At 40.1% G+C, this 26,932-nt stretch overlaps 1 protein-coding gene across 2 annotated transcripts in view; it reads right to left on the reverse strand.

Moving 5' to 3' along the window:
- Nucleotides 1-20,555: 20,555 nt before the first annotated feature.
- Nucleotides 20,556-26,932, reverse strand: part of LOC149449847 (glutaminase kidney isoform, mitochondrial) — a 172,622-nt gene continuing 166,245 nt past the window's right edge. For both annotated transcript variants that reach the window (XM_089692706.1, XM_089692705.1), the window contains exon 18: nt 20,556-23,542. In XM_089692706.1, the coding sequence (XP_089548832.1) occupies nt 23,386-23,542 (157 nt within the window). In that variant the 3' untranslated portion in view covers nt 20,556-23,385. The remainder of the gene's footprint in view (nt 23,543-26,932) is intronic.

The raw sequence follows: 26,932 nt of genomic DNA on the forward strand, positions 1-26,932 counted from the left end.
CCTCCGTCTATCCGTTTATTTCTGTTAACTTTAACTTTCACGGTGCGTTTGAGAAAGAGAAGAAGAAAAAAAAACAAAAAACAGATCTCCAAAAGAAACACCATAAGGAGGAAGAAGTAGAGAGGAGACAGAGAGATAAAAAAAAAAAACACTCCCCTCTATCTCCTCCCTACCTCCCCCCTCCAACAGTCTGCCAATCCTCCTTTCCCCCAATACCTATTTCTCCCCACCCAGTAATCACTGTTCTATGCAATTCCAGTCTATCACAAAAGTCTCTAAAGTCCTCTGGAAATCTCAAATAAGCTGTAACACCATTCTTCCATTCGATTAAACACTCTGGGTTGCCCCATCTATAGTGTACATTCCGTTTTCTCATCTGCGCTAACAGGGGTTTCAAGGATCTCCTTCTCCACAGAGTCTCATACGATAAGTCCGCAAAAATCGGAATGTTTATTTCTCCGTACTTAATAATTGTTCTTCCTTTAATCCTTCTCCAAATCACTTCCTTATCCCCATACTTGTTCAACTGAGCAACCACATCTCTTGGTTTTTCCTTCTCATTTCCTTGGTGAACCTTTCCTGTTCTATATACTCCATCAAGTTTGATTAACTCTGTTTCAGGTCTGTCCATAATGGAGTTTAAAATTTTACAAACTATTTCTTGCAGTTCTCCCCCTTTAAAGATTTCTGGATTCCTTGTATCCTCAGGTTGCTTCTCCCATTCCTGTTCTCTTGTACTTCCATCTTATACAGTAATTTTTTTCTGCGTGTTCCTAATCATAGTAGTCCTTTTTTCTAAATCTGAGATGTTTTGGGTATGTTTTTTTACTTTTCCCTCTGTTTCTTCCATTCTCAGTAACAAATGCCCTAGGTCCTGCCGTATACTTGTCATTTCTTGTTTTAAAGGTTTTTGCAGATTTTTAAACATTTCTGCCATTTCTCTTTTATTCAGTACTTGTAAATCGTTTTCAGGATCTTTCCTCTCTAAGTTTTCTGTCATTTGTTGGCTGCTACTATTCAGACCCAATGATAATCTAGGCCTCTTTTCCAGGCTAGTTTCCATTTGCCTTTTTTCACTGCCACCATGGGACCTTTCTGGAGTCGCATTCCCCTGGGACGTATATTTTTTAATCGTACCCGTCTGGGACCCTTTAAGCCCACTTCCTTTAGCGCTTTTGTTCTTCATTTCTTCTGTGTAGGCTATTCTCTTTAACCAACCCAGAGGGAGACTTTAGGATATATGTTAGGGTATCAGTCAGATCTTTGTCAATTTAACACTTCTTTTTCCTCGTCTCTTCTAGAGCCATTTAACCTTTTCTTTCTCTTTCCTTCTCCTTCCCTCTTGCACTCTCAAGACCCCATGGGAATCCCCCGTCTCTCTTTTACAGACAGTTTAGATTCACTTCCCACAATCCAAGACACTATACATTTAAAATTTACTATTATCCTGGGTCGTTTTCACTCACCCTCCTTCATTCAATTCCCCTGTGAGCCAGCCCAAGTCCACACCTGTTCGCTTTTCTCTCCCAGATTGTGTCCCAGGGGGATTCCTTCAGGGTCTCTTGTGGCCCTCTGCAAATGAATGTCCAACCGCTGTCTCTGCTGTGCGAGGGGTTAGGGATTGGACCGGCATCTCCCTCTCCTCTCTGGGCGCCGGCATGCTTCTCTCCTTCCCAGTGCTCCTTTGCGGCCGACCACGTGGTCACGCTGCACCGCTCTGTCACCTCGGCAACCCTGCTGCTGATTCTCGGCTCGCCGTGGCGGAATTGTCTCCTGGAGCTCGGCGCCCGCTCTCTCTCTCCTTCCCCTTTTATGGCGTCGGCATCTCCTGTCAGAGGACCTCCTCACCCAGGTAGGGCTCCACACACCATGCCGGGAGGGTTCTCAGGGTGGCCAGTATGGAGGTTACCGGAGAGCACTCACATAGTGCTCTCCTACGCCGCCATATTTAGGCTCCGCCCCCACCATTCAGAATTACTGACAAAGGGTTCTCCTGAGACCCATCTTGGATTGTGCTTTGATCCGGCCGGAGGGAGAACTCCATTATTTTCTGGAGTTTCCTCTCTGCTTTTCTTTTTTATGTCATGATCCCAAGGGTCACCAAGGTTTCAGCTATCCTCCAGTGCCTTTGGTTATTATCTGACCTGCCTCTGCTATGTGTAGGCACTATGTCTTCAGAGAAGCTGTGTGCTCAGGTTGCCATCCCGTTCAAGCGTTGGCCACGCCCCCTGAAATGTTTATCTCTAAAAGTGGGCAACTCACATATAAATGAAGAAAAGAGGCACATTGAGGTAAAAACACCGCTTTATCTATTTTAGATCTCTTACTAGATCTAGCATTGTGGCTAGTATAGGTCTATTTGTACCTCTTGATATATTTATCACACTGAGCCTGTTGTAACAGCTACCACATCATATTTTTAAATATTAAAAATACATACATATTTTAAACATTTTTTTACCATCTAATAATTTATTGAGTCCGGTACCATGCCTAATGTAGGTCATTTTATGTTTTTTTCATGCATTATTTACACTGCTGAAAAAAAATTAAAGGAGCACTTTGAAAACACATCAGATCTCAATGGGGAAAAATATCATGCTGGATATCTATACTGATATGGACTGGGTAATGTGTTAGGAACATAAGGATGCCCTATCGTTTGATGAAAATGAAAATTATCAACCTACAGAGGACTGAATTAAAAGACACCCTGAAAATCGAAGTGAAAAAATGATGCAGCAGGCTAGTCCATTTTGCTGAAATTTCATTGCAGCAACTCAAAATGGTACTCAGACGTTTGTATGGCCCCCACGTGCTTGTATGCATGCCTGACAACATCAGGGCATGCTCCTAATTAGACGACGGATGGTGTCCTGGGGTATTTCCTCCCAAATCTGGACCAGGATATCAATAATCTCCTGGACAGTCTGAGGTGCAACCTGGGTCGGATGGACCAAAACATGATATTCCAGAGATGTTCTATTGGATTTAGGTCAGGCGAGTGTGGGGGCCATTCAATGGTATCAATTCCTTCATCCTCCAGGAACTGCCTGCATACTCTTGCCACATGAGGCTGGGCATTGTCCTGCACCAAGAGTAACCCAGGACCCACTGCACCAGCATAGGGTCTGACAATGGGTCCAAGGATTTCATCCCAATACCTAATGCCTAGCCTGTAGTGGTCTGCGCGTCCCTTCATGGATATGTCTCCCCAGACCATCACTGACCCACCACCAAAACAGTCATGCTGAATAATGTTACAGGCAGCATAACATTCTCCACAGCTTCTCCAGACCCTTTCACGTCTGTCACGTGCTCAGGGTGAACCTGCTCTCATCTGTGAAAAGCACAGGGCTACAGTGTCGGACTTGCCAATTCTGGTGTTCAATGGCCAATGCTCTATGGTGCTGGGCAGTGAACACAGGGCCCATTAGAGGATGTTGGGCCCTCACCCTCATGAAGTCTGTTTCTGATTGGCCAGAGACATTCACACCAGTGGCCTGCTGGGGGCCATTTTGTAGGGCTCTGGCAGTGCTCATCCTGTTCCTCCTTGCACAAAGGAACAAATACCGGTCCTGTTGATGGGTTATGGACCTTTTATGGCCCTGCCCAGCTCTCCTAGAGTAACTGCCTGTATCCTGAAATCTCCTCCATGCTCTTGAGACTGTGCTGGGAGACACAGCAAACCTTTTGACAATGGCACATATTGATGCGCCATCCTACAGGAGTCCGGCTCCCTGTGTAACCTTTGTAGGGTTCAGGTATCACCCCATGCTACCAGTAGTGACACTGACCCTAGCCAAATATAAAACTAGTGAAAAACAGTCAGAAAAGATGAGTAGGAGGTTGTTTTATTGTTGCCCGTCTGGTGCACAAGTTCTTAATTTCATTAACATCAAAGCAGCTGAAACTGATTAACAACCCCCTCTGCTACTTAACTAACCAGATCGATATCCCAGGAGTTTAATTGACTTGATGCTATACTCTGATTAAAAAATGTTCCTTTACTTTGAGCAGTGTATTTAATTACCTATATAAAAGAAAACAAACAGAGGGCGCTCCAGCCTAGTGCATTACCGTAAAACACATTTTATTGATATAAAGATAAGTGATATACTCACAAAAGATGAATATGTCAAGAGCTCACCATAAAAGGAACAGCACTGTCCAGTCCACATTGCATAACTTTTCACAGTAGGAACCCTGGACCTTCAACAGGCTAAAGCGTTTCGAGGACTTGCCTCTTCCTCAGAGCCAGCTAAGTTGCCTGTTGGAGGTCCAGGGTTCCTATTGTGAAAAGTTATGCAATGTGGATTGGACAGTGCTGTTCCTTTTACAATGAGCTCTTGACGTATTCGTCTTTTGTGAGTATATATCCCTTATCATCTGTACATTAATAAAATGTGTTTTAAGGTAATACACTAGGTCGGTGCACCCTCTGTTTGTTTTCTCTGTATCTAGTGTTTTCGGACTTCCCTAGTCCTTTGTGGGCAGCATGGCGTGCACCATCCAGGACAGAGTTGTAGCCTTTGTCAAGTTCACCCTCAAGCGCAGGAGTATTTGTGCTCATTTAATTACCTATATTCTCTGCTATACAATATAATTATAGCACAAATCTATTAGCTGAGGCTGAGCCTTGTAGTCCTACGGCTGCTTGAGCCCATGCCAAGTTATTCTTTAGACTTCGGTATTATATATAGCTTTATATTTTATTTTTTATACTTTATTACATATATATTGTGTGTATTGAAATTAATTCCTGTAATTGATTGCTTATTGTTAATTACAAATTTTGCATTTAATTATATATATATATATATATATATATATATATATACACATAGTGAAGGAAATAAGTATTTGATCCCCTGCTGATTTTGAATGTTTGCCCACTCATTAAGAAATGATCAGTCTAAAAATCGAATGGTAGGTGTATTGTAACACTGAAAGACAGAATAGCAACACAAAATTCAAAAGAAATGCATGTCTAACAAATTATGCACTGATTTGCATGTACATAAGGGGAAATAAGGATTTGATTCCCTTCACAAAACATGACTTAGTACTTGGTGGCAAATCCCTTGTTGGCAATCGCAGAGGTCAGACGTTTCCTGTAGTTGGCCACCAGGTTTGGACACATCTCAGGAGGGATTTTGTCCCACTCCTCTTGGCAGAATCTCTCCAAGTCATTAAGGTTTGGTGGCTAACGTTTGGCAATTCAAAATTTTAGCTCCCTCCACAGATTTTCAATCGGATTAAGGTCTGAAGACTGGCTAGGCCACTCCAGGACCTTAATGTGTTTCTTCTTGAGCCACTCCTTTGTTGCCTTGGCTGTGTGTTTTGGGTCATTGTCATGCTGGAACACCCATCCACAACCCATTTTCAATGCCCTAGCTGAGATAAGACGGTGCTCACCCAAGATTTGACGGTACATTGCCCCATCCTTCGTCCCTTTGATGCGGTGCAGTTGTCCTGTCCCCTTAGCAGAAAAACACCCCCAAAGCAGAATGTTTCCACCACCATGTTTGACAGTTGGGATGGTGTTCTTGGGGTCATAGGCAGCATTTGTCCGCCTCCAAACACGGCAAGTTGAGTTGATGCCAAAGAGCTCGATTTTGGTCTCATCTGACCACAATACTTTCAACCAGTCCTCCTCTGCATCATTCAGATTTTCAGTGGCAAACTTCAGATGGGCCGGGACATGTGCTTTCCTGAGCAGAGGGACCTTGCGGGCACTGCAGGATTTCAATCCTTGTCGGCGTAGTGTGTTACCAATTGTTTTCTTGGTGATTGTGGTCCCAGCTGCCTGGACATCATTGACAAGATCCTCACGTGTAGTTCTGGGATGATTCCTCACTGTTCTCATGATCATTGACACTCCACGAGGTGAAATCTTGCATGGTGCACCAGACCTAGGGAGATTGACAGTTGTTTTGTGTTTCTTCCATTTTCAAACGATTGCACCAACTGTTGTCACCTTCTCACCAAGCTGCTTGGCGATAGTTTTGTAGCCCAGTCCAGCCTTGTGTAGGTCTACAATCTTGTCCCTGACATCCTTGGACAGCTCTTTGGTCTGTGCCATAGCGGAGAGTTTGGAATCTGATTGTTTGATTGCGCCTGTGGACAGGTGTCTTTTATACAGGTAACAAAATGAGATTAGCAGCACTCCCTTTACGAGACTGCTTCTAATCTCAGGTTGTTATCTGTATGAAAGATACCTGGTAGTCAGAAATCCTGCTGAATGATAGGAGATCAAATACTTATTTCCCTAATGAACATGCATAATTTGTTAGACATGCATTTCTTTTGAATTTTTTGTTGCTATTCTGTCTCTCAGTGTTACAATACACCTACTGTACCATTCGATTTTTAGACTGATCATTTCTTTGGGAGTGGGCAAACATTCAATATCAGCAAGGGATCAAATACTTATTTCCTTATATATATATATATATATATATATATATATATATATATATATATATATATATACAGTGGGGCAAAAAAGTATTTAGTCAGCCACCAATTGTGCAAGTTCTCCCACTTAAAAAGATGAGAGAGGCCTGTAATTGGCATCATAGGTAGACCTCAACTATGAGAGACAAAATGAGAAGAAAAAATCCAGACAATCACATTGGCTGATTTGGAAAGAATTTATTTGCAAATTATGGTGAAAAATAAGTATTTGGTCACCTACAAACAAGCAAGATTTCTGGCTCTCACAGACCTGTACCTTCTTCTTTAAGAGGCTCCTCTGTCCTGCACTCATTACCTGTATCAATGGCACCTGTTTGAACTTGTTATCAGTATCAAAGACACCTGTCCACAACCTCAAACAGTCACACTCCAAACTCCACTATGGTGAAGACCAAAGAGCTGTCGAAGGACACCAGAAACAAAACTGTAGACCTGCACCAGGCTGGGAAGACTGAATCTGCAATAGGCAAGCAGCTTGGTGTGAACAAATCAACTGTGGGAGCAATAATTAGAAAATGGAAGACATACAAGACCACTGATAATCTCCCTCGATCTAGGGCTCAACGAAAGATCTCACCCCGTGGGGTCAAAATGATCACAAGAACGGTGAGCAAAAATCCCAGGACCACACGGGGGGACCTAGTGAATGACCTGCAGAGAGCTGGGACCAACATAACAAAGGCTACCATCAGTAACACACTACGCCGCCAGGGACTCAGATCCTGCAGTGCCAGACTTGTCCCCCTGCTTAAGCCAGTACATGTCCGGGCCCGTCTGAAGTTTGCTAGAGAGCATTTGGATGATCCAGAAGAGGATTGGGAGAATTTTATATGGTCAGATGAAACCAAAATAGAACTGTTTGGTAGAAACACAACTCGTTGTGTTTGGAGGAGAGAGAATGCTGAGTTGCATCCAAAGAACACCATACCTACTGTGCAGCATGGGGGTGGCAGCATTATGCTTTGGGGCTGTTTCTCCGCAAAGGGACCAGGAGGACTGATCCATGTACAGGACAGAATGAATGAGTGCAAACCTCCTTCCATCAGCAAGGGCATTGAAGATGAAACGTGGCTGGGTCTTCCAACATGACAATGATCCCAAACATACCGCCAGGGCAACGAAGGAGTGGCTTCGTAAGAAGCATTTCAAGGTCCTGGAGTGGCCTAGCCAGTCTCCAGATCACAACCCCATAGAAAACCTTTGGAGGGAGATGAAAGTCCGTGTTGCCCAGCGACAGCCCCAAAACATCACTGCTCTAGAGGAGATCTGCATGGAGGAATGGGCCAACATACCAGCAACAGTGTGTGCCAACCTTGTGAAGACTTATAGGAAACGTTTGACCTCTGTCATTACCAACAAAGGATATATAACAAAGTATTGAGATGAACTTTTGATATTGACCAAATACTTATTTTCCACCATAATTTGCAAATAAATTCTTTCCAAATCAGCCAATGTGATTGTCTGGATTTTGTTTCTCATTTTGTCTCTCATAGTTGAGGTCTACCTATGATGCCAATTACAGGCCTCTCTCATCTTTTTAAGTGGGAGAACTTGCACAATTGGTGGCTGACTAAATACTTTTTTGCCCCACTGTATATATATATATATATATATATATATATATATATATATATAAGTTCAGATTGTCTACACTTAGAGGGTCTTTTCTCTTTCTTTTTTTGTCCATTACCAAGGGAATGCACTAGTTCTAGGGGTTGCTGTCAAGGGGCTGTGGCATCCTTAGGCATTGCTTTCCCCAGGCACTTTTACCAGGCACAGAAGGAAGAAAGACATCAGGCCTCCTTTTGTCTGTAAAGAGGAGTCCTGGAAGGACAGCTTAGAAAATAGGCTCCTCTTAATGGCAACATGTCTGCTCTCTATGGCGTAAACACTACAACTAAGATTGCCTTGAGGACCTCCTTTTAACATTTTCCCTAGTATTTCCTTTCATGCTGTGAGAAGCTATATGTCTCATAGGCTATCCTGAAAGATGACTGGGGAAGGTTAGTTGCGAGATCTCGCTGGAAAGCATTGATGACATGGCCTTACCAGGAGGCAGCTGGGAGGCCAGGGCTACATTCCCAGTTCCTTGGGAGAAGTGTCAGAAAAAGTTATATTGTAAGTTTATTAAAAAAAGAAAGAGGAAGTTTTACTTACCAGTTACAGTATTTTATTATTAAGCATGCAGAGCTGCATGCAACTTTTTTTTTTGTTTCGGAAGTTAGGTTTACTTAAAAAAATGATAGTTGTCTGGCTGTTATGTTGGTCCAAAGGCATTAATGCTTTAAAGAAGTCATCCCCCTGGGGCACCCTGTGCACATAGCACTTGTCCCTGTTAAATTCAGTGCTGTGGTTTGGAAATAAAATGCAATTTTTTATTAATGTCAGTGCTGGCTGTAGCTTCACCCAAGGCAGAAACCCAAATTATGAGTTCTTTGAGGGAGGTACAGGCAGCACTGAAGTCACAGCCCCCTCTCAATTTTGTGGCACTCCTTACCATGAATCCAAGTAGCAGCTGTTGTGTGAATGACAGCAGATGGAGAGCAGTCCTAGTCATTCACAAATATGAGTTGACAACAGCTGATGCCAACGGCTACTACATTTGTCTGCAATAGACTATTGCAGTAGCTGTCAGTGTGTGCTGTTGTCAGCTTGTGTTTATCTGAATGGTTTTTGGCTGTTCACACAACACAAGTTGCCGGGTACTATTGTAGACATCTCCCACTACCTGGAAAATGTTGGGAGATTTTGGGCTTAGACTTAACGACAGAAGAGGAGGCATGCGGGCTCAGTCTTAGCAACAGAAGAGGAGGCACGGGGGCTCAGTCTGAGCAGAAGAGGAGGCATGCAGGCTCAGCCTTAGCAACAGAAGAGGAGACATGTGGGCTCAGTCTTAGCAGCAGTAGAGAAGGCATGTGGTCTCAGTCTTAGCAGCAGTAGAGGAGGCATGTGGGCTCAGTCTTAGCAGCAGAAGAGGAGGCACAGGGACTCAGTCTTAGCAACAGAAGAGGAGGCACACAAACTCAGTCTTAGCAACAGAAGAGGCATGCGGGCTCAGTCTTAGCAACAGAAGAGGAGACATGCAGGCTCAGTCTTAGCAGCAGAAGAGGAGGCATGTGGGCTGTCTTAGCAACAGAAGAGGAGGCACACGGGCTCAGTCTGAGCAACAGAAGAGGAGGCATGCAGACTCAGTCTTAAGAGCAGAAGAGGAGACACACAGGTGCAATCTTAGCAACAGAAGAGGAGGCATGTGGATTCAGTCTTCGCAACAGAAGAGGAGGCATGTGGATTCAGTCTTTGCAACAGAAGAGGCATGCAGGCTCAGTCTTAGGGTGGTGTCTGTGTTCCTGACGTCATCACGCGGTTTCTGATTACCAGGAAGTTGGATTTGTTCCCGGGACCAGAGGCCTTATTTTTGTATACTGCATATTTTTCTACTTAAATGTGAGTGGAATTTAACACTTTTAATAAAATTGTGTATGGTTTTAGGAGATGTTTTCTCTCCTGCTTCATCCTTTATGGTCTAATTGAATGCACACATCGGAGAGACATATAAGACGGGGATAGACTTAAAGCATCCTTTCCGCTCATTGTGATTGTCCAGCATCTTTCCTCTGCTTCAGAGTTATGGTGGATACACATCTTCAGTCCATTACATTCATGTGTTTATGACTCTTATTAGTTTAAGGGTCCACATGTTTCGGTAAGAGTCCTACCACTACTTGGTGGTGGGGCACTTGGTTTATTTGAAGACACGCTGTGTTGGATTACACATTAACAGGACTATACAATTTTTCACTTGGGACTTGATTATATGTTGATATTTTCTTTTGTACTATTTTCATTATTTATGTATTTATTTGATAATAATGATGGTGTAGCGCGGCAATTGATTTATGTTTATTTGTACACAATTGATCTGATTGTTTTGCCAGCAGCAACTTTTATTTTATTTTTAAATTTTTGCGCGACTTTCGTGTCACTTTCTTAGCAACAGAAGAGGAAGCATGTGGGCTAAGTCTCAATAGCAGCAGAGGAGGCACACAGCAGAAGAGACAGGGTGCTGTGGGAGGATGTGGGCTCAGCCTTTTATTTGTACAAATGGAGTAGAGGAGGCACAAGGAAGCACAGCAGGATGACTGCAGATGTTCTGTGTGCAGCATTCAGAGGACGCAGGGATGTTAGGACTCCTCCTGTGTGCAGCTAACATGGACCATATCATAAGCAGTAACCAATCATACCAAGCACAGATATAAACAGTGTAGTGTTCATCTGTGAACCCTCCCCTCCTTTTAAAACCAGCCCATTTATTAGTTCCAGAGCACAACAATGATCTCAGCAGTAGCAGATAAGGATAGGTTTTTTTTTTTTTCTTTAACCCTTTCACACCTTTATTCTCGCCTACACAGCCAATCTCCAGTTTGTCTCTGTATGTGACCTTGCCTGCATATTTGTACATTACACCCCTCATCTTCATCCTCCCACTGTATGTGACCTGTACATTAACACCCTTTTTCATGTTCTACAACCTCATTGCTAGCATGTTTCTTAATTTCTAAAAAAAAAAAAAAGTGGTAAACAAATTAGATCACATAAGGGTGTGAACTTTCCAAAAAACAGGTCATTTTGGGGGTGTTAATGCTGTCTTTTTATCTTAACTGAAAGAAAAATACTTTTTAAAAAGTTTTGTCTTTTATTCCTTATATACTTAAAATAAACAGTGATTATTAAAGCTTACGTTTAGCTAAAAAGAAAAAAAAAAAAACAGCACAAGGGACATTTTTATAAATGAGGTGTCCCTTGTGCTGCTGGCTCCTGTTTAGTTGCAATTTTCCTTCTTCAATTCCCTGCACCCTTACTGCCACAATCTCTTAGTGCAATGAAGGTTAATAGAACCAAGGTAGTGTTTCTATGAATGGAGGGGGGAGAAAATGGTGGGCATAGTTGACTGACACTCTTGATGAGTGTATATGACAGGTCCCCCAGGGGTGGGGTTGGAAGAATGATTTCATCTACAGCGGGAGGCAGCAGCATAGGACAACACATTACATTGATAGTAATGTTCTTTGTGCTGATCTTTTAAAATGTTTGACTAAACATAGGCTTTAAATACCACCAAGTGAAAGCCATGTAAAAAAGTATATAAAATTAATTTGGATACAGTGTTGCATAGCCGAATAGTAGTCAAACTATCACAACACTCAAAACTGAACTGGCCTGGAACAAAGGGGTATGTACAGGCTAGTACTCAAGTGGTTAATTAGCGTGGGGAATTAAGTCTGCTGTCCTTGTGGTGGCACGATGTGGTTTGAAGTTATTATGTTTCGTAGACATATTGGTGCTAGTGGTAATCTTACGACTGTGGTTTATGTACATTGTCATAATACAGCAGCCTTTTCTTCAACAGTGTGTCGGCATACTAAAATTTAATTCCTAATGATTACTGTGCAGATATTCACAGAGTGTGAAACAAAAAATTAATCCACTGTTTTTGCATGATTGTTCAATTCAAACAAAGCTGACAATGGCATGGATCATGTCTGTCACAGAAAAGAACTTCAAACATTTGGCTTCAACATTGCTTTATTATGCATTAAAAAGCAACACTAGAATAAATGAAATAAAACTTTGCACTGTTACCATTTGCATTTGAAACCTAATTAAAGTAATTTGAACAATACATTCAGCATGGTCTATAAACTTCATTAAAATTCAATCTGAGATACAATTACAAACGTATTACTAATACAAGTTAAAATAAAATAGGATAAAAAAGCATGAGCAAATTAATGCATGGAACTCCTGCGCTGGACGATGAGCTCCACAATGTCAATAACCCCACATGGAGTACTTTTTGGGATTGCAAGTCTTGCTGCCCTCAACAGACCAGGGAAATCCAAAAGGAGCTGAGTGTAAAGAAACAAACAGAGGGCGCAAGCGCCTAGTAAATTACCTTCTAAAATTGAGAGCCCCTGAGGAAGAGGTTCTGCCTCGAAACGCGGCAGCCATTTGGAGGCCTACAGTCCCCCAACAGCCACCATCTAGGGAGATTGGACCATGCTGTCTTTTTTGTGATGTGCCTTTGATTTTATTCTTTTGTGAGTATACTACTTTTATTCAATAAATCTAATTTTTAGAAGGTAGTACACTAGGCCCATGTGCCCAATGTTTCTTTGCACACTAAAATCAAATAGGAACTGAATAAATATTCTTTAAACTTAAATATAAACAGGAAAGTGCAGCGCTAAAATATTGTCCACGTAAATATGAGTAAAATTATATAAATGAATATCCCTTCTCTGATCCAATAATAAAATATAAAAAGTTCCATTGTGTAAATAATGTAAACCAGATAAAGTAACTCTTTGTGCTCTGGTGACTCTGGACCCGGTATCCGTGCAATAATGGTAACGGTAATGCACACTCACCGGACGCGCATGTTAATTGCGCCTTATGTAAATAATCCAGATGTCATCAGATAAGGAGAAGGTCAGAAGATGGGTGGTCCTCCCTCTAAGGGATGGTGGATCATCAAACTGGGTAGTGTGAAGCTGGGGTGGCTGGTTCTCGTCCTCTAGGGGTCACCCTTTCCAAGGCTTGTTGTATCCCTCTAGGTGTGCTAGGTGTGTAGATCTCCACTATGAAGCAATGATCTGTCCTGGTGGTGGATCTGTGGATTAGAGCACTCCCCCAGGGGGTAGAAACAGAGATACTCCCATAGTGTAGTAGGTGTTTAAGATACTTTATTGTGATGCATCAAAGGTAGGTAACATAAAAAAGCAGACAGAAATCGATGAGGACTAACCATCTGATAAAGCAAAATCCACGCTCCACGTTGCTCCGGCGGTGTGACGTCACGGCGTGGTGTGGCTCCATGCCGTGACGTCACGCTGCTGATCATGGAGATCTGCACACCTAGAGGGATACAACAAGCCTTGGAAAGGGGGACCCCTAGAGGACGAGGACCACCCCCACCAGCTTCACACTACCCAGTTTGATGATCCACCATCCCTTAGAGGGAGGACCACCCATCTTCTGACCTTCTCCTTATCTGATGACATCTGGATTATTTACATAAGGCGCAATTAACATGCGCGTCCGGTGAGTGCGCATTGCCTTTACCATTATTGCACGGATACCGGGTCCAGAGTCACCAGAGCATAAGAGTCACTTTACCTGGTTTACGTTATTTACACATTGGAACTTTTTATATTTATTTATTGGATCAGAGAAGGGATATTAATTTATATAATTTTACTCATATTTACGTGGACAATACTTTAGCGCTGCACTTTCCTGTTTATATTGATGTTCCAGGGTGATATTGGTTACCTTTTTTGTGCATAGCATCTTTTTTCTATATTAAGGCGCTCACACTTCTGTTTACATATTCTTTAAACTTAGCACAGCTTTATATATTGCACAAGTCAAAAAACCAAGACCTGTGTTTTTCTCCCCATTTGGAAAACATTTGAAAAATAGGATTACTATTACTGCAAATAGGGTATCATAAGAGTATAATGTCAAGTCAATACAGCAACATACATATGAAGAACAGCGCTCAACCATCTGGACTGTCAGAGTTGGGATTACCAGTGCTCAGGCTGGGGGAACATCACACCCCACAGGTCATCTATCCAACAGAAAGAAGCTGGCTACGTGGTACCATCCAAAAGTGGAACTACTTTATTGACTCTATGGTAAAATCCAACATAAGGGCAGGCTTATGCCCTAATGCATTTCAATTAGAGAGCCTTTAGCACCATTAGTCCTATGACTAAGTCTGCCTTTCCTTTGGATTTTATCATGTAGCCAATAAAGTATTAACACTTTTGGATGGTATCAAGTAGTCAGGTTCTTTCTTTTGAATATCAATTTAATACCAGTCTTGCCAGATAGCTATAACAATACATTGCAGTATGTAATCACCTGTATGTGAAATAGATTGTGTGAAAATCGAAGGGGGCAATATAAACCAACCACTAATTTCATTTTCAAGTAGCAGTTAAAGAAATGTCTGTATAGACAAAGAAAACTAACAAAAAATTAATATTTCATACAGAAACTTTATGTCTTTAGTATCAGGCAAGTGCTGCTAATGACAGCATTTTATTTCACCTAGATTGCAGATTATTTCTGAAAGCCAAAACATTTTGATTTTTTTTTACAGATAGGAATGTTTGCTGGTTGACTTTTCACCCAGAAAAGTATTATTGCAGAGTTTACTATACATACAAGTTTTTATAATTATACTGACAGTATTAAGAAAGAATGGTATGTTTTGCTGTGGGGTAAGAGGCAATAGTTTATTGCATCAACAAAAAATGGGGGGGGGGGGGCAATTTTTGACAGCATACCACAGAAATATAAAATGGAGGGATATTGCTCAGTCACTGCTCAATGTGTTATTTACTATCCAGAAATGAAGTAGGAACCTCTTTAGTGGTGTTCACAGTTTAAACCTGTTTAATGTACACTTTTTTTTTTTTTTAAACACATTACTAGTAGATCAACCCACTCGATACTTATATCTTGTTTATGCAAAAATGCTGATAGGGTGAATCACCCACTGGCCTCTGATATCTTTCAGACTTCGAAACCAACACCTCCTGCTGCAAATTCATGCCTCAATAAGTAATAAAATATCCACCAGTGTGAATACCCCACTAGGACTCCCAGGGATACTTATAAGATGAATTGTGATTCAACCTACAGCGATTAGAAATAGCAGCTTTGCATGGATGTATACTTAGGGCAATACACCAGATTTGGGTGTAATGCTTCTATAAAAATCTTCATCTTTAACCTTAAAACTCATGTACTTAGTCATACAAAATATGCAGTAAATTACATTCAGTTCAGGGACTTTGGATGACTTGTTATATGGTAAAAATACGGCAAACGTTTGAGTACAAGAATTGTTGTTTGAAGCATATCCAGCAAAAAATACATGAGCTTGAAAAGTTTAGGAACACTCATTCTGATGTAGCGTATAATAAACACAAGCATACCTAAAAATTGATGTCAGGGTATTCCTGGACATTTTCAAACCATCTTAATATTTATGATCTCCAGAAGACTAATATTTTTCAGGCCAAAAAGTTCCTATATTCTTAAAATTGTATTGTTTTGCTAAAAACAAGGCAATTTTATTGGGTCTGCGCAGCACATAAAATAATTTTATACATATTTTTGTAGGTTTCATAGATCAAACCTGAATACAATATATTCTCACCAAAATAAGGGACAGTATAGAGAGATATTTTTTGAAAAATATTTTGACATAGTTGGCTTTCTTTGACCCTAACAAAGTTCAGTACTGTCCATGATATTTTTTTTATTTGCAAATTTATTTTTAGGACAAGCTTTTAGGAGTCTGCACCTTTCTTTTTGCTCCAGTCAGCACTGTATCAGTAACAGTGTTTTCTGGACTGTAAGAAGGGGGTAGACCCCCAAAAACGTGTCCTGGAAAATCAGGGCAATTCTGATCCCTTCTGATTAATCACAGTTTGCCATTTCTCTTGAATGTGTGCATGTCGATTAGCATATTTGCAAAGAATCATGCAACTACGCAATAATGGTTGCTTGGGTTAATAAACTGCTTAGTTCACAGCAGACCTGACAAATCTGATTATTCAGAAAGGATCAGCTTTAAACTTACTTAAGCTCAGCAGAAATTGATCTCCTTTAAATTCCTAGCCACGCGCCAAACTAGAGCAAGCGTGTGGTGTCAACTAACTTTGAACTTCACTGAAGTGAAACAGAAGATAATGAGCACTATGGTCAATGAAAAGCTTGCTTCTATATTGAATGACATGAATTTGAAATCCCTCAAAATATGGTCTCCTTGACTAAAAAAAAAAAAAATAAGATCTCAATCTTTCGCTCTTGTCTCTTTGATAGATGATGAGCTGCTTTATATAGCGACCCCTGGCCAGGTCCTCACTATCTCCCCTTTCCCCCCCCCAACTCTGAGCCTTCTTATCCTTCCTATGCTTGTCTCTAGCTTTCTCTATTATTTTTGCAAATGCAGCACCATTAGTTTTCTTTTTACGTTTCCAGCATCCAAGCATGGTTTTCCTTTTTTCTCCTCCTTCCTTTGTTTACAGGCCATTACCATTTTTGATCCCTCTCCCCAACACATTTGATATCTAAAACCAGTTTGCCAGCCATATCTAGGATTGAATTTGCTTTTTGTGCTGCCTTCTTCAGTCTTCTGGTAAAATGTTGCATTTTACTTCCTCATTACTTGACTTTTAATTTCCTTGTGTACCTCAGCTTTATTTACATTGCATTTGTTTGTCAAAATTCCTAATAAAATCTTTTTAAGGGCTCATGTACACTGCAGCTACTAAATTGACATTCAAGAGCTGTTCAGCGTTTTTTTCAGCAGCCCTGAACTCTCCCTAATGTTTTCCTATGTGTCCATGTACACATAGTTGTTTAAGTCATTTACAGGCACTTGAGTTTCCGTTCGTTTTTTTTTTAACGCACCAAACTTGCATTCAGAAGTAGATTTTACCAATGTTTCAAACGCTAAATGCTTGTAAACACAGTTAACCGCGTTTAAAGGCGTTTGCAAGTGTTTTTAACTGTTCCATATCCAGAAGGCCAGAGCCTTTTTTCGTCACCAGAAATGCATGCAAAGCATTTTCCATGTATTCAAATGGACCCAGCACACCAGTGCAGTCAGTTCCAGGTTTTGCGTGAAGGAAAAAATGGTAGAACATGCTGCATTATGCTCATGATGGGATCCATATTGAATACAACCAGAAAAGACAGCTAATCTCAACACACACTGCTCTCTCTGCTTCTGCTCTCTCTATTTCTCTCAAAATGTCTGAAATAGTTAATTATTTACTATTTTTCAGTGCATTCTAGGAATTTGGGAGGGTCTCCTGAGGTTATCTTTTAAAAATGCTTCTGAACGCAAATGCACATAAATGCGGCCAAACGCGCATAAATGCAAACGCGGCTAAACTGATGTTTTTTAACCTATGTTTTCCAGCACTCAGCTTCCATCATTTAGAAGAGTTTTCCAAACGCCCCGTGTACATGAGCCCTACAACAGAAAGGATCAGCTTCACCCACTCTGACCAATTCACAAATTATTATTAGCTCCACCTTAAGTAGGAAAAATCCCAAGTGTTTCATATCATCTGAAGTCTCACCAAGCACAGGCAGTGTGCAGATATTTCAAATTAATAAACATAATATGTGGGACTGGAGGTCTGCAGAGATCTCATCCAGCCATATGGTCAGTGGTTGCATTCCTTGCATCCTTGTTGCTGGATCAAATGTTATAGAACACATAGTCTGGCAGTCAAAGTGACTAAAAAGCAACAACGAAAAAAGAAAACTCTTTCATCCAAAATTCCAGGTTATCTCTTGAGAACCACCACAGGTCTGCACAAATATCTGCAAGTCAGGCAACCTTCATCTCTTAAATTCCCTATTCATGCCCTACTTCCACTCTGTCTGCCATAACACCTAAGCATTGTCTAGTGGATTATTCTGTTATGTGTTTGTCTGCTCTAATTTTTATTTAGGTGAATGTCGACACCTTTGTTTATACTCTTACAATCTTAAATTATACGGTTTTATTTATTTTTATAATGCTTTTTAGGGTTTAGATGCCCTTCTAATAATGTTGGTTACCCTAGTTTGGAAAGGCTCAAAACTGAATTAAAGTAATAAAAGTCACTTTATTTGATCACCATGTGCACAGCCATCACTCAAACTTACAAATTATATCTGTTAAAACAGCAGGGTGTGATTGGGGGCTGTAGGCAATACAGACAGTCCTAATTTAGCAAACATTAATAAATTAGATTTATTTTCTAAAAGTAGATGGAACAGATAACAGGGGTTATTAAAGCTGTAAAATTGATTTTAAAAATGATAATTATAAACTATTCTTTTAATTTGTACATTTTTTGTGGAAACATTGTGAAAATTTTGCTGCAGAATTTAAATATGGTTTTTTAGTAAACCAATTCCATGTTGCTGAAAATTAACAGATATTACTGGCAGTGAACTGCAAATGTATTGTTCCTTTCTTCAGTACCTATGGAATGTATCACATACTAAACAGGAGGAATTTCCAATTATGGTGAAAGCAGAAAGAGTTTGTAAATTGGCAGTGCAATAACAGTAAAATGCACTTAATATTCAACAGTGAATTACACAAACTTCTTCAAATTCTATCTATAGCCATTTATAAAAATGTGCATAAAGTAGGAAGAGGCTAAACCTCTCGTTTTTATTATTGTCCATGTCTCTTCTGTGGAAATTTACCCACTCAAGTTGTTATGGTGGAAAATGCGAGAGAAAACCCAAAACTTCTGAGTTTCCCCCACAATCAGGAATTAATGGGGGGGGGGGGCAGGGGTGTGGCAGAGGGGGTTTAATGGTGACAACTGTCTAACGCTGGCCATATGTTGATTGAAATTCAGCCAGTTCAGAAGGGTCCATTTGATTTTGATCAGCCTTCCACTCAACAGAAGCTTGCGCTGGGTAATAGGGCATTGTCCTTCCTGTACAACACAGAAAAAGGTAAATGTCTCCAACTGGACACAGACCGCAAAAAAAAAAAAAAAAAAAAAAAAAAAAAAGCTTGGTAGGGGTTTAACCATTCTCTATTCTATCCAGCAGAAGAAAAAAAAAATGTTTGGCTTATATATACCGTATTTTTCGCCGTATAAGACGCACTTTTCCTTCCCCAAAACTGGGGGGGAAATGTCAGTGTGTCTTATAAGGCGAATATGGAGTGGCCGGTCCGGTATTTCCACCGCGGCCGTGTCAGAATACCGGGCCGGCCGCTCAGCTCTGCAGCGGGACCTTACCTGTTCTTCTATCCAGCGGCGCGCTGTCTTCCGGCTTCTGTAGTGTGGGCACTGGGCATGACAGCCGGGTGCCAAGTGCGCATGCGCAAGAAGCGGTGCTTTTTGTGAATGGTAAGGCGGTACCTGGGACACATGACAGATCCCAGAAGCCGCCGGACCAATCACAAAGCGCAAGTGCTTCTCGCTCATGCGCACTGGGCACCCGGCTGTCATGCCGAGCGCCATTACAGAAGCCGGGAAGACAGCGCGCGGCTGGATCGAGGAACAGGTAAGATCAAAAAAAAACTCTGCGGAAGTAAGAGCGGGTACCTGTCCAATTCAGGTACCCGCTCCCCACCTCCCCAAAGGTCAGCAGTCATCTGTACTGTCCGCAGTCTCTGGTCATCCCTGTGCTGTCCGCAGTCTCTGGTCATCCCTGTGCTGTCCGCAGTCTCTGGTCATCCCTGTGCTGTCCGCAGTCTCTGGTCATCCCTGTGCTGTCCGCAGTCTCTGGTCATCTCCTGTACTGTGTCTGCAGTCCATTAGTTCAGAATTTTTTTTTCCTGTTTTCTGCCTCTAAACCCTAGGTGCGTCTTATGGTCAGGTGTGTCTTATACGGCGAAAAACAAGGTACTTTAATTTATTAAATTATCAGCAATATGACAAAAACTGGTGTAAAATAGTGGCTCTGTATGCAAAATATTATAGGTTGACATTAAATCCCAGTTTTATATTAACAAAAAATGTTGCCTCTTTAGGAAAATTTTAATTTTGCTGCACTAATCATCCTTTCTACCTTTCAGTACTGCCCTTTTGTTCGTCATGTGACTGGCTGGAAGACACCTGAGATTCATTTGTATGCATTATATTTTTTTACAATATTTGCAAGCGGAGGGAACATAAATCTGGACTTGGGCTTTAAGGCTGGCCATAGAGGACAGTGGGCTCAGAACACAAAAAAAAAAAACTGAACAGATTCCCCCTATCCACACAAGCAAGGTGGGTGTTGAAATCTTCCCTGTTGTGCCTTTATTGAATACACATTTGCTGAAAATACCAGTGCCTGCACCCAATTGTCTGCAGCCAGCTGATCAATAAATTTTATCATTAAATCGATTTCTGTTGAGTGGGAAAACCCATAGAGGGATTGAAATGTAGCAGTTTAGCAGGGAATTTCAATCCATCTTTGAGTAACTTTTGTTTCTCAAACTCCATTTAATATACAGAAAAGACACTTCTACGAAGAAACAAATTGATATTGTTATATTGTTTTAGCAATTATTTCTTTTAAAAAGCCATGAACTGGTGATCAACAATTATGTAAGCACTTTAAGAAAATAGCTCCAGACTTGAGAAGAACCTCTGCCAGGTCTTTGGTAGCACAAACAACCTGCATTATAATCCTATGTGTACATTTACAGCATATTTGAAATAAAAAAAACCCTCAAATTTCAGCATATTTGAAATTAAATTGTTGTAATTTATACAGTATTAACCCCTTCCCTGATAAAATGCAGTTCCAAGACAGAAATTGATGTGCGGCATCAGTAATCAACAGAAATTCATATTTTACTGGTTTGGTTACAGAAAACTGTAAAGTGACATGTGTGGGTTAATCTACTTTGCACATCATCACTGTCTTTTGCACTGCATTAAACATGTTTGCCTTACAGCTGTTTCCATTAAAGCTCTGAGGGTTTTTGAACTGTATCATTAAAATGTTGCTTGTTTTCTGTCTTTATTCTGTACATACAACCATACATTTCTGCCATAAAAGTTATATTTCATTGCTACTCTATGATATATAAGATTAGATCTAGGCATCGGGTTTAAGCAGGACTGAGATGCTAAGGCTATAGTCAGACAGGCACTTTATGCAATTTTTCAAGTCAGAATTTTCCATTGATGGTTTCAAATATTCTTAATTTACATGTGATCAACATGTAGCAAGTTCTATAAAAGGTGATGTATCTTCTTCCTCACACCAATACCAAATGAGAAGCATCATGGTCTCATCACATACAGAAACATGCAGAGCCCCAAAGCAAGTTTGTAAAGTATTCCTGAAAAATGTTTAATATAGTTTCTAAGGCTAACGATACACAACCTATTAAGTTCAAGAAATGTGACTAATGAAAGCATGGCTTGAACTAATCAGGCCATAACGACGTGGTAAAGATGGCCACCAAACTTTATTGTTATTGCACAAAGAGATCTTCCAAGATCATGGATCAAGAAAATGGTGACAATGCTAATTCACAGGAAACAGATGGATTGTGTATCTCCATCTTCTCTTTATTTCATTAACTTCCAACTAAACGTTTTGCACAATTATATATAAAGATTATTTAATGCGATTTGTGCTAATGGCCAGTCTAAAGCACTATATTTTTATTATTCACTAAGATCAAGAGAATGGTTTTATGATTAGTTGTGTTTATAAGTTATTGCAAGTTTGACAGATTTATACATATTTTATGCCTTTATACATAGAACATGTCATTTGTTATCCATATTCTGCTTTTGTTACTAACCTTACAACACACATTGTGCAAGTGTTGTCCTTGATCATTAGTGAAATTATACAAGGTTGTACATCAGATCACTGAAGTTTTACGATCTGTTGGGGTCTAAAGTTTTTGTGGAGTGTCTTTACCAAAAAATATGGAAAAATAATTAAAATGCTTATCAAATGGCTTTACAGTGCATTTTAAAAGAGATACAGCATACTTGTACATAAGCAACTTAACAGTGCAAACTTGCTGATTAGTGTTACAGGAAACACTGAAAGCTGAAGGGCAATTTTCTGTTAAAATGGTGTGCAATTCATCCCAAGTATTGTTTACATTCACAGAATACACATATTATCTCTCTGCAGAGAAACAATGAGAAAAAAGCAAACATTTTTGGAAGAGATACAGCTGGGTAGAAATCTATAAAGCAACACAAATAACATATAATATTGCAGAAAGTATTTATATACAGCGTATGCTATGTAGTAACCCAGCAGTCAACATTTTAAAATAATTCCCAGAAATATTGGTAGTTGTTCCATCTAATCAACTATAGCTTACCATAAAGGTTTCACTTTGGAATCACACAATGCCCTTTAATAAATACTAACCCATACTAGCACAGTTCCACATCTCCAGTAGTTATTAAATAATTGAATATAGATCTTTAAGCCAATATAAAGCTTATAGCACAACTAATAAAAACAGTTATCAGTATCCAGAAATCTTGAGTTTGGTTAGCTGTAAAGGACATTCCCAGTGCCAAACCTTTAAAACCGAAGTCTGCTGCTGAAAACTCGAATTTTGGTTATATGTCAAGTGAACTGTATTGTGCATTTCGTATTTTGTTAAGATACAATTTTTCCATTGACGGTTTGTTGGGAATAGCCACTTTCATGCTTTCTACTTTACCATACAGCTGGTCTGGAAACGATACAAACCACCATACACTTCACACACCAAACAGGAAACAGTTACACACCTTACTCTGAAATCACAAAATGCATGTGATAATCGCACATAAAACTACACTGTCTGTTGAAAAGGAGATCACAAGATAAATAAGACATTTTCAACATAATACAAGGTGACCCTTCAGTGGAAAATTTACGTTGTCACCAACTTTAGTTGGTTTATTCAGAAAAAGAAGGGATTCTTCCTTCCACTAATGGATTTTACAGCCCATGTAAATATATTTGTGACTAGGTATGTACTGAAAGGATGTATACATTTCACCTTATTTTTTTGTGGACTTGTTTAACAACTATTTCTAAAACATCACTTCACAAAACTCACAGTAAAAGGAAAGCACATTTATGCAGCATAAAGTCACCCACGGATGCCAAGGAAGTCAATCAGACAACTTCTCCTTGGCAGCTCTATGGGTAATAAAGAGGCTACGCCTTTGTTGCTTTTCTTTAAAATTTCATCCTGAGGATCCAACAAGGAAAATAACACTGAAAAGATAGTCTTCATTTAAAATATACATCACTATAAGATAAAAAATACACACACTTTATAGGATTCTACAACATGTGCAAATATATGATCTTTGTGATCAAATCTTATAGCAACCCATCCAGGTTCTTTTGAACAGTCTGCTCTTCCTTTTCACTGTCTGGTTGCTCCAGAGGTTTATAATTGTTTTGGTATTCTTGAAGGATTGTAACAACATCATGGTGTCCAAAGTGCATAGCTTCATCCATAGGAGTATTATTCCATCTATAAGAGGAAACATGGGGTTATTTTTCCATTGCCTAACATTTGCCAATAGTCTGCTGTTCACAGACATAGGCTACATGTATCTTAATGCATACTAACTGACAAGTAAAGGGAAGAAGATGCTAGGACACTGAGCAGATACATAGGAAGGAAGACCCAGCAGTGAACTATCCAATCTTCTTCCTTTGGAACCTCTACTTTACGCCAAAACTTGGGTATCAAACTTTTTGCTGCATTTAAGTAGTACCATACACCTGTTTCTTTATATTTATTTACTGATAGTTCTGTACTATGAAGAAGGCAAATTCTAGGGTTCAGTCTAATGTCTATTTCCGTAATCATCCTAATTTGATGTACAATTTTCTTCCAGAATACTTGTATTTTTGGACACTCCCACCATATGTGATACATTGTGCCATTTCTCCACACCCAACACCAAGGTAGTTTCTCCCCACTCATCTTGTGTTCTACACTCGGTGTAATATACCATCTTATCAAACATTTATAATTCATTTACACCTCACACATACAGTCATGGCCGAAATTGTTGGCACCCTTGATATTTCTCCAGGAAATCATGTATTTCTCACGAAACGTATTGCATTAACACATGTTTTGCTATACACATGTTTATTCCCTTTGTGTGTATTGGGACAAAACAAAAAAAGGGAGGAAAGAAAGCAAATTCGACATAATGTCACACAAACCTCCAAAAATGGGCTGGACAAAAGTATTGGCACCCTTTCACAACTGCGGATAAATAAGAATGTTACAAGCATGTGATGCTCCTGTAAACTCACCTGGGGCAAGTAACAGGTGTGGGCAATATAGAAATCACACCTGAAAGCAGATAAAAAGGAGAGACGTTCACTTAACCTTTGCATTGTGTGTCTGTCTGTGCCACACTAAGCATGGACAACAGAAAGAGGAGACGAGAACTGTCTGAGGACCTGAGAACCAAAATTGTGGCAAAATATCAACAATCTCAAGGTTACAAGTCCATCTCCAGAGAACTAGATTTGCCTTTGTCCACAGTGCGCAACATTATCAAGAAGTTTGCAACCCATGGCACTGTAGCTAATCTCCCTGGTCGTGGACGGATGAGGAAAATTGATGAAAGATTGCAACGCAGAATAGTCCGGATGGTGGATAAGCAGCCCCAAACATGTTCCAAAGACATTCAAGCTGTCCTGCAGGCTCAGGGAGCATCAGTGTCAGCGCGAACTATCCGTCGACATTTAAATGAAATGAAACGCTATGGCAGGAGACCCAGGAGGACCCCACTGCTGACACAGAGACATAAAAAAGCAAGACTACAGTTTGCCAAAATGTACTTGAGTAAGCCAAAAGCCTTCTGGGAAAACGTCTTGTGGACAGATGAGACCAAGATAGAGCTTTTCGGTAAAGCACATCATTCTACTGTTTACCGAAAACGGAATGAGGCCTACAAAGAACAAAACACAGTACCTACGGTAAAATATGGTGGAGGTTCAATGATGTTTTGGGGTTGTTTTGCTGCCTCTGGCACTGGGTGCCTTGACTGTGTGCAAGGCATCATGAAATCTGAGGATTACCAAAGGATTTTGGGTCGCACTGTAGGGCCCAGTGTCAGAAAGCTGGGTTTGCGTCCAAGATCCTGGGTCTTCCAGCAGGACAATGACCCCAAACATACGTCAAAAAGCACTCAGAAATGGATGGCAAAGAAGCGCTGGAGAGTTCTGAAGTGGCCAGCAATGAGCCCAGATCTAAATCCCATTGAACACCTGTGGAGAGATCTTAAAATTGCTGTTGGGAAAAGGTGTCCTTCCAATAAGAGAGACCTGGAGCTGTTTGCAAAGGAAGAGTGGTCCAAAATTCCGGGTGAGAGGTGTCAGAAGCTTATTGATGGTTATAGGAAGCGACTGATTTCAGTTATGTTTTCCAAAGGGTGTGCAACCAAATATTAAGTTAAGGGTGCCAATACTTTTGTCCAGCCCATTTTTGGGGTTTTGTGTGACATTATGTCATATTTGCTTTTCTGCCTCTGTTTTATATTTGTTCCAATACATACAAAGGGAATAAACATGTGTATAGCAAAACATGTGTTAATGCAATACCTTTTTTGTGTGAAATACTTGATTTTCAGGAAAAATATCAAGGGTGCCAACAATTTCGGCCATGACTGTACTTATATTCTTGTGAATCAATCTATATATTTTTTTCTGTTTGTCCTCCTCTTTCTCCACCCCGAAATATCTTTCCCATTTTGCTATATACAATAGTTTTGTGTCTGTGCCTAACTCAGTGAGAATTGTATATATTTTAGCCGTGCCATGTTTTTCATCTCCCCGTGATTCCAACAACCTCTCAAACAAATTCCAATCTTTTCTAGGTCTCAAATGCTTCGCAAGATTCCCAACAAAATATTTCAATTGATTATACCTCCACACATCTATCTTAGTGAAAATCTCTCCCTCTTCCTTTTCCAAATCCTTAGGTGATCTCAGTTCTACCCCCTTCACTATATCTCTCAACTGGGCGTCCTCCTTCTTAATCCATTTTCCTGAAATTTCCTCTCTACCTGGAGGAAAAAACTCTGAATTCCTCAATGGCATTAAAAAGGAGTTGAAATCCTACTTCATCTGCTTGTGCATATTATCCCATACTCTTAACCATTATCCGACAGCTTTATGACTATTAGCTGAAGCTTGACCCCCTCTGTGTGAGTGTTTTATCCCCCCCTCCCCCCCTTGCTCTTGATGTATCTTATCTGTAGCCTTTTTTTTTTTTTTCTCAATCCCTTCTAATATTCTGCTTAAACTTTGTGATTTGTAATAGTACTGTTTGGACTTTGAAGAAGGGGACATACCCCGAAAGCTTGTCCTCAAAATTGTATGTTAGTGTTGTTAGTTAGTTAGTATCACAGACAGTACTCAATTGTTTCTATCCCATACTCTTAAAACATTTAAAGTATACACACTCGTGCTCTCTTCTAAACCTCTATACTGTGTTGGCACCCATATTATCTTACTTAAATTATTTCCACTGAGTGAATTTTCAAATGTAACCCAACTTTTCCCTTTTGAATTATGCGTCCAATCAAATATTCTTGCTAAAATTACTGCTTTATAATAGCTCTTAAAATCTGGCACTTCCAATCCACCTTTTTCTTTATTTCTACTTAACACTTCATAGGATACTCTAGGTTTTTTATTACTCCATATATATCTTACCTTTTTAATTATCTTAAAATATACCTCTGGGAGTTTGATAGAGACCTTTTGGAATTTATATAGGATTTTGGGGACAATTACCATTTTTATCAAATGTATGCGTCCTATCCAGGACAGGTTTCCTCCTCCTAATCTCTTTAATTCCTCCCTAATCTCATTTAACAATGAAATGTAATTT

The sequence above is a fragment of the Staurois parvus genome, unplaced genomic scaffold, assembly GCF_062004578.1.
Source record: "Staurois parvus isolate SC_StPar_1 unplaced genomic scaffold, SC_StPar_1.0 ptg000601l, whole genome shotgun sequence".
Lineage (NCBI taxonomy): Eukaryota > Metazoa > Chordata > Amphibia > Anura > Ranidae > Staurois > Staurois parvus.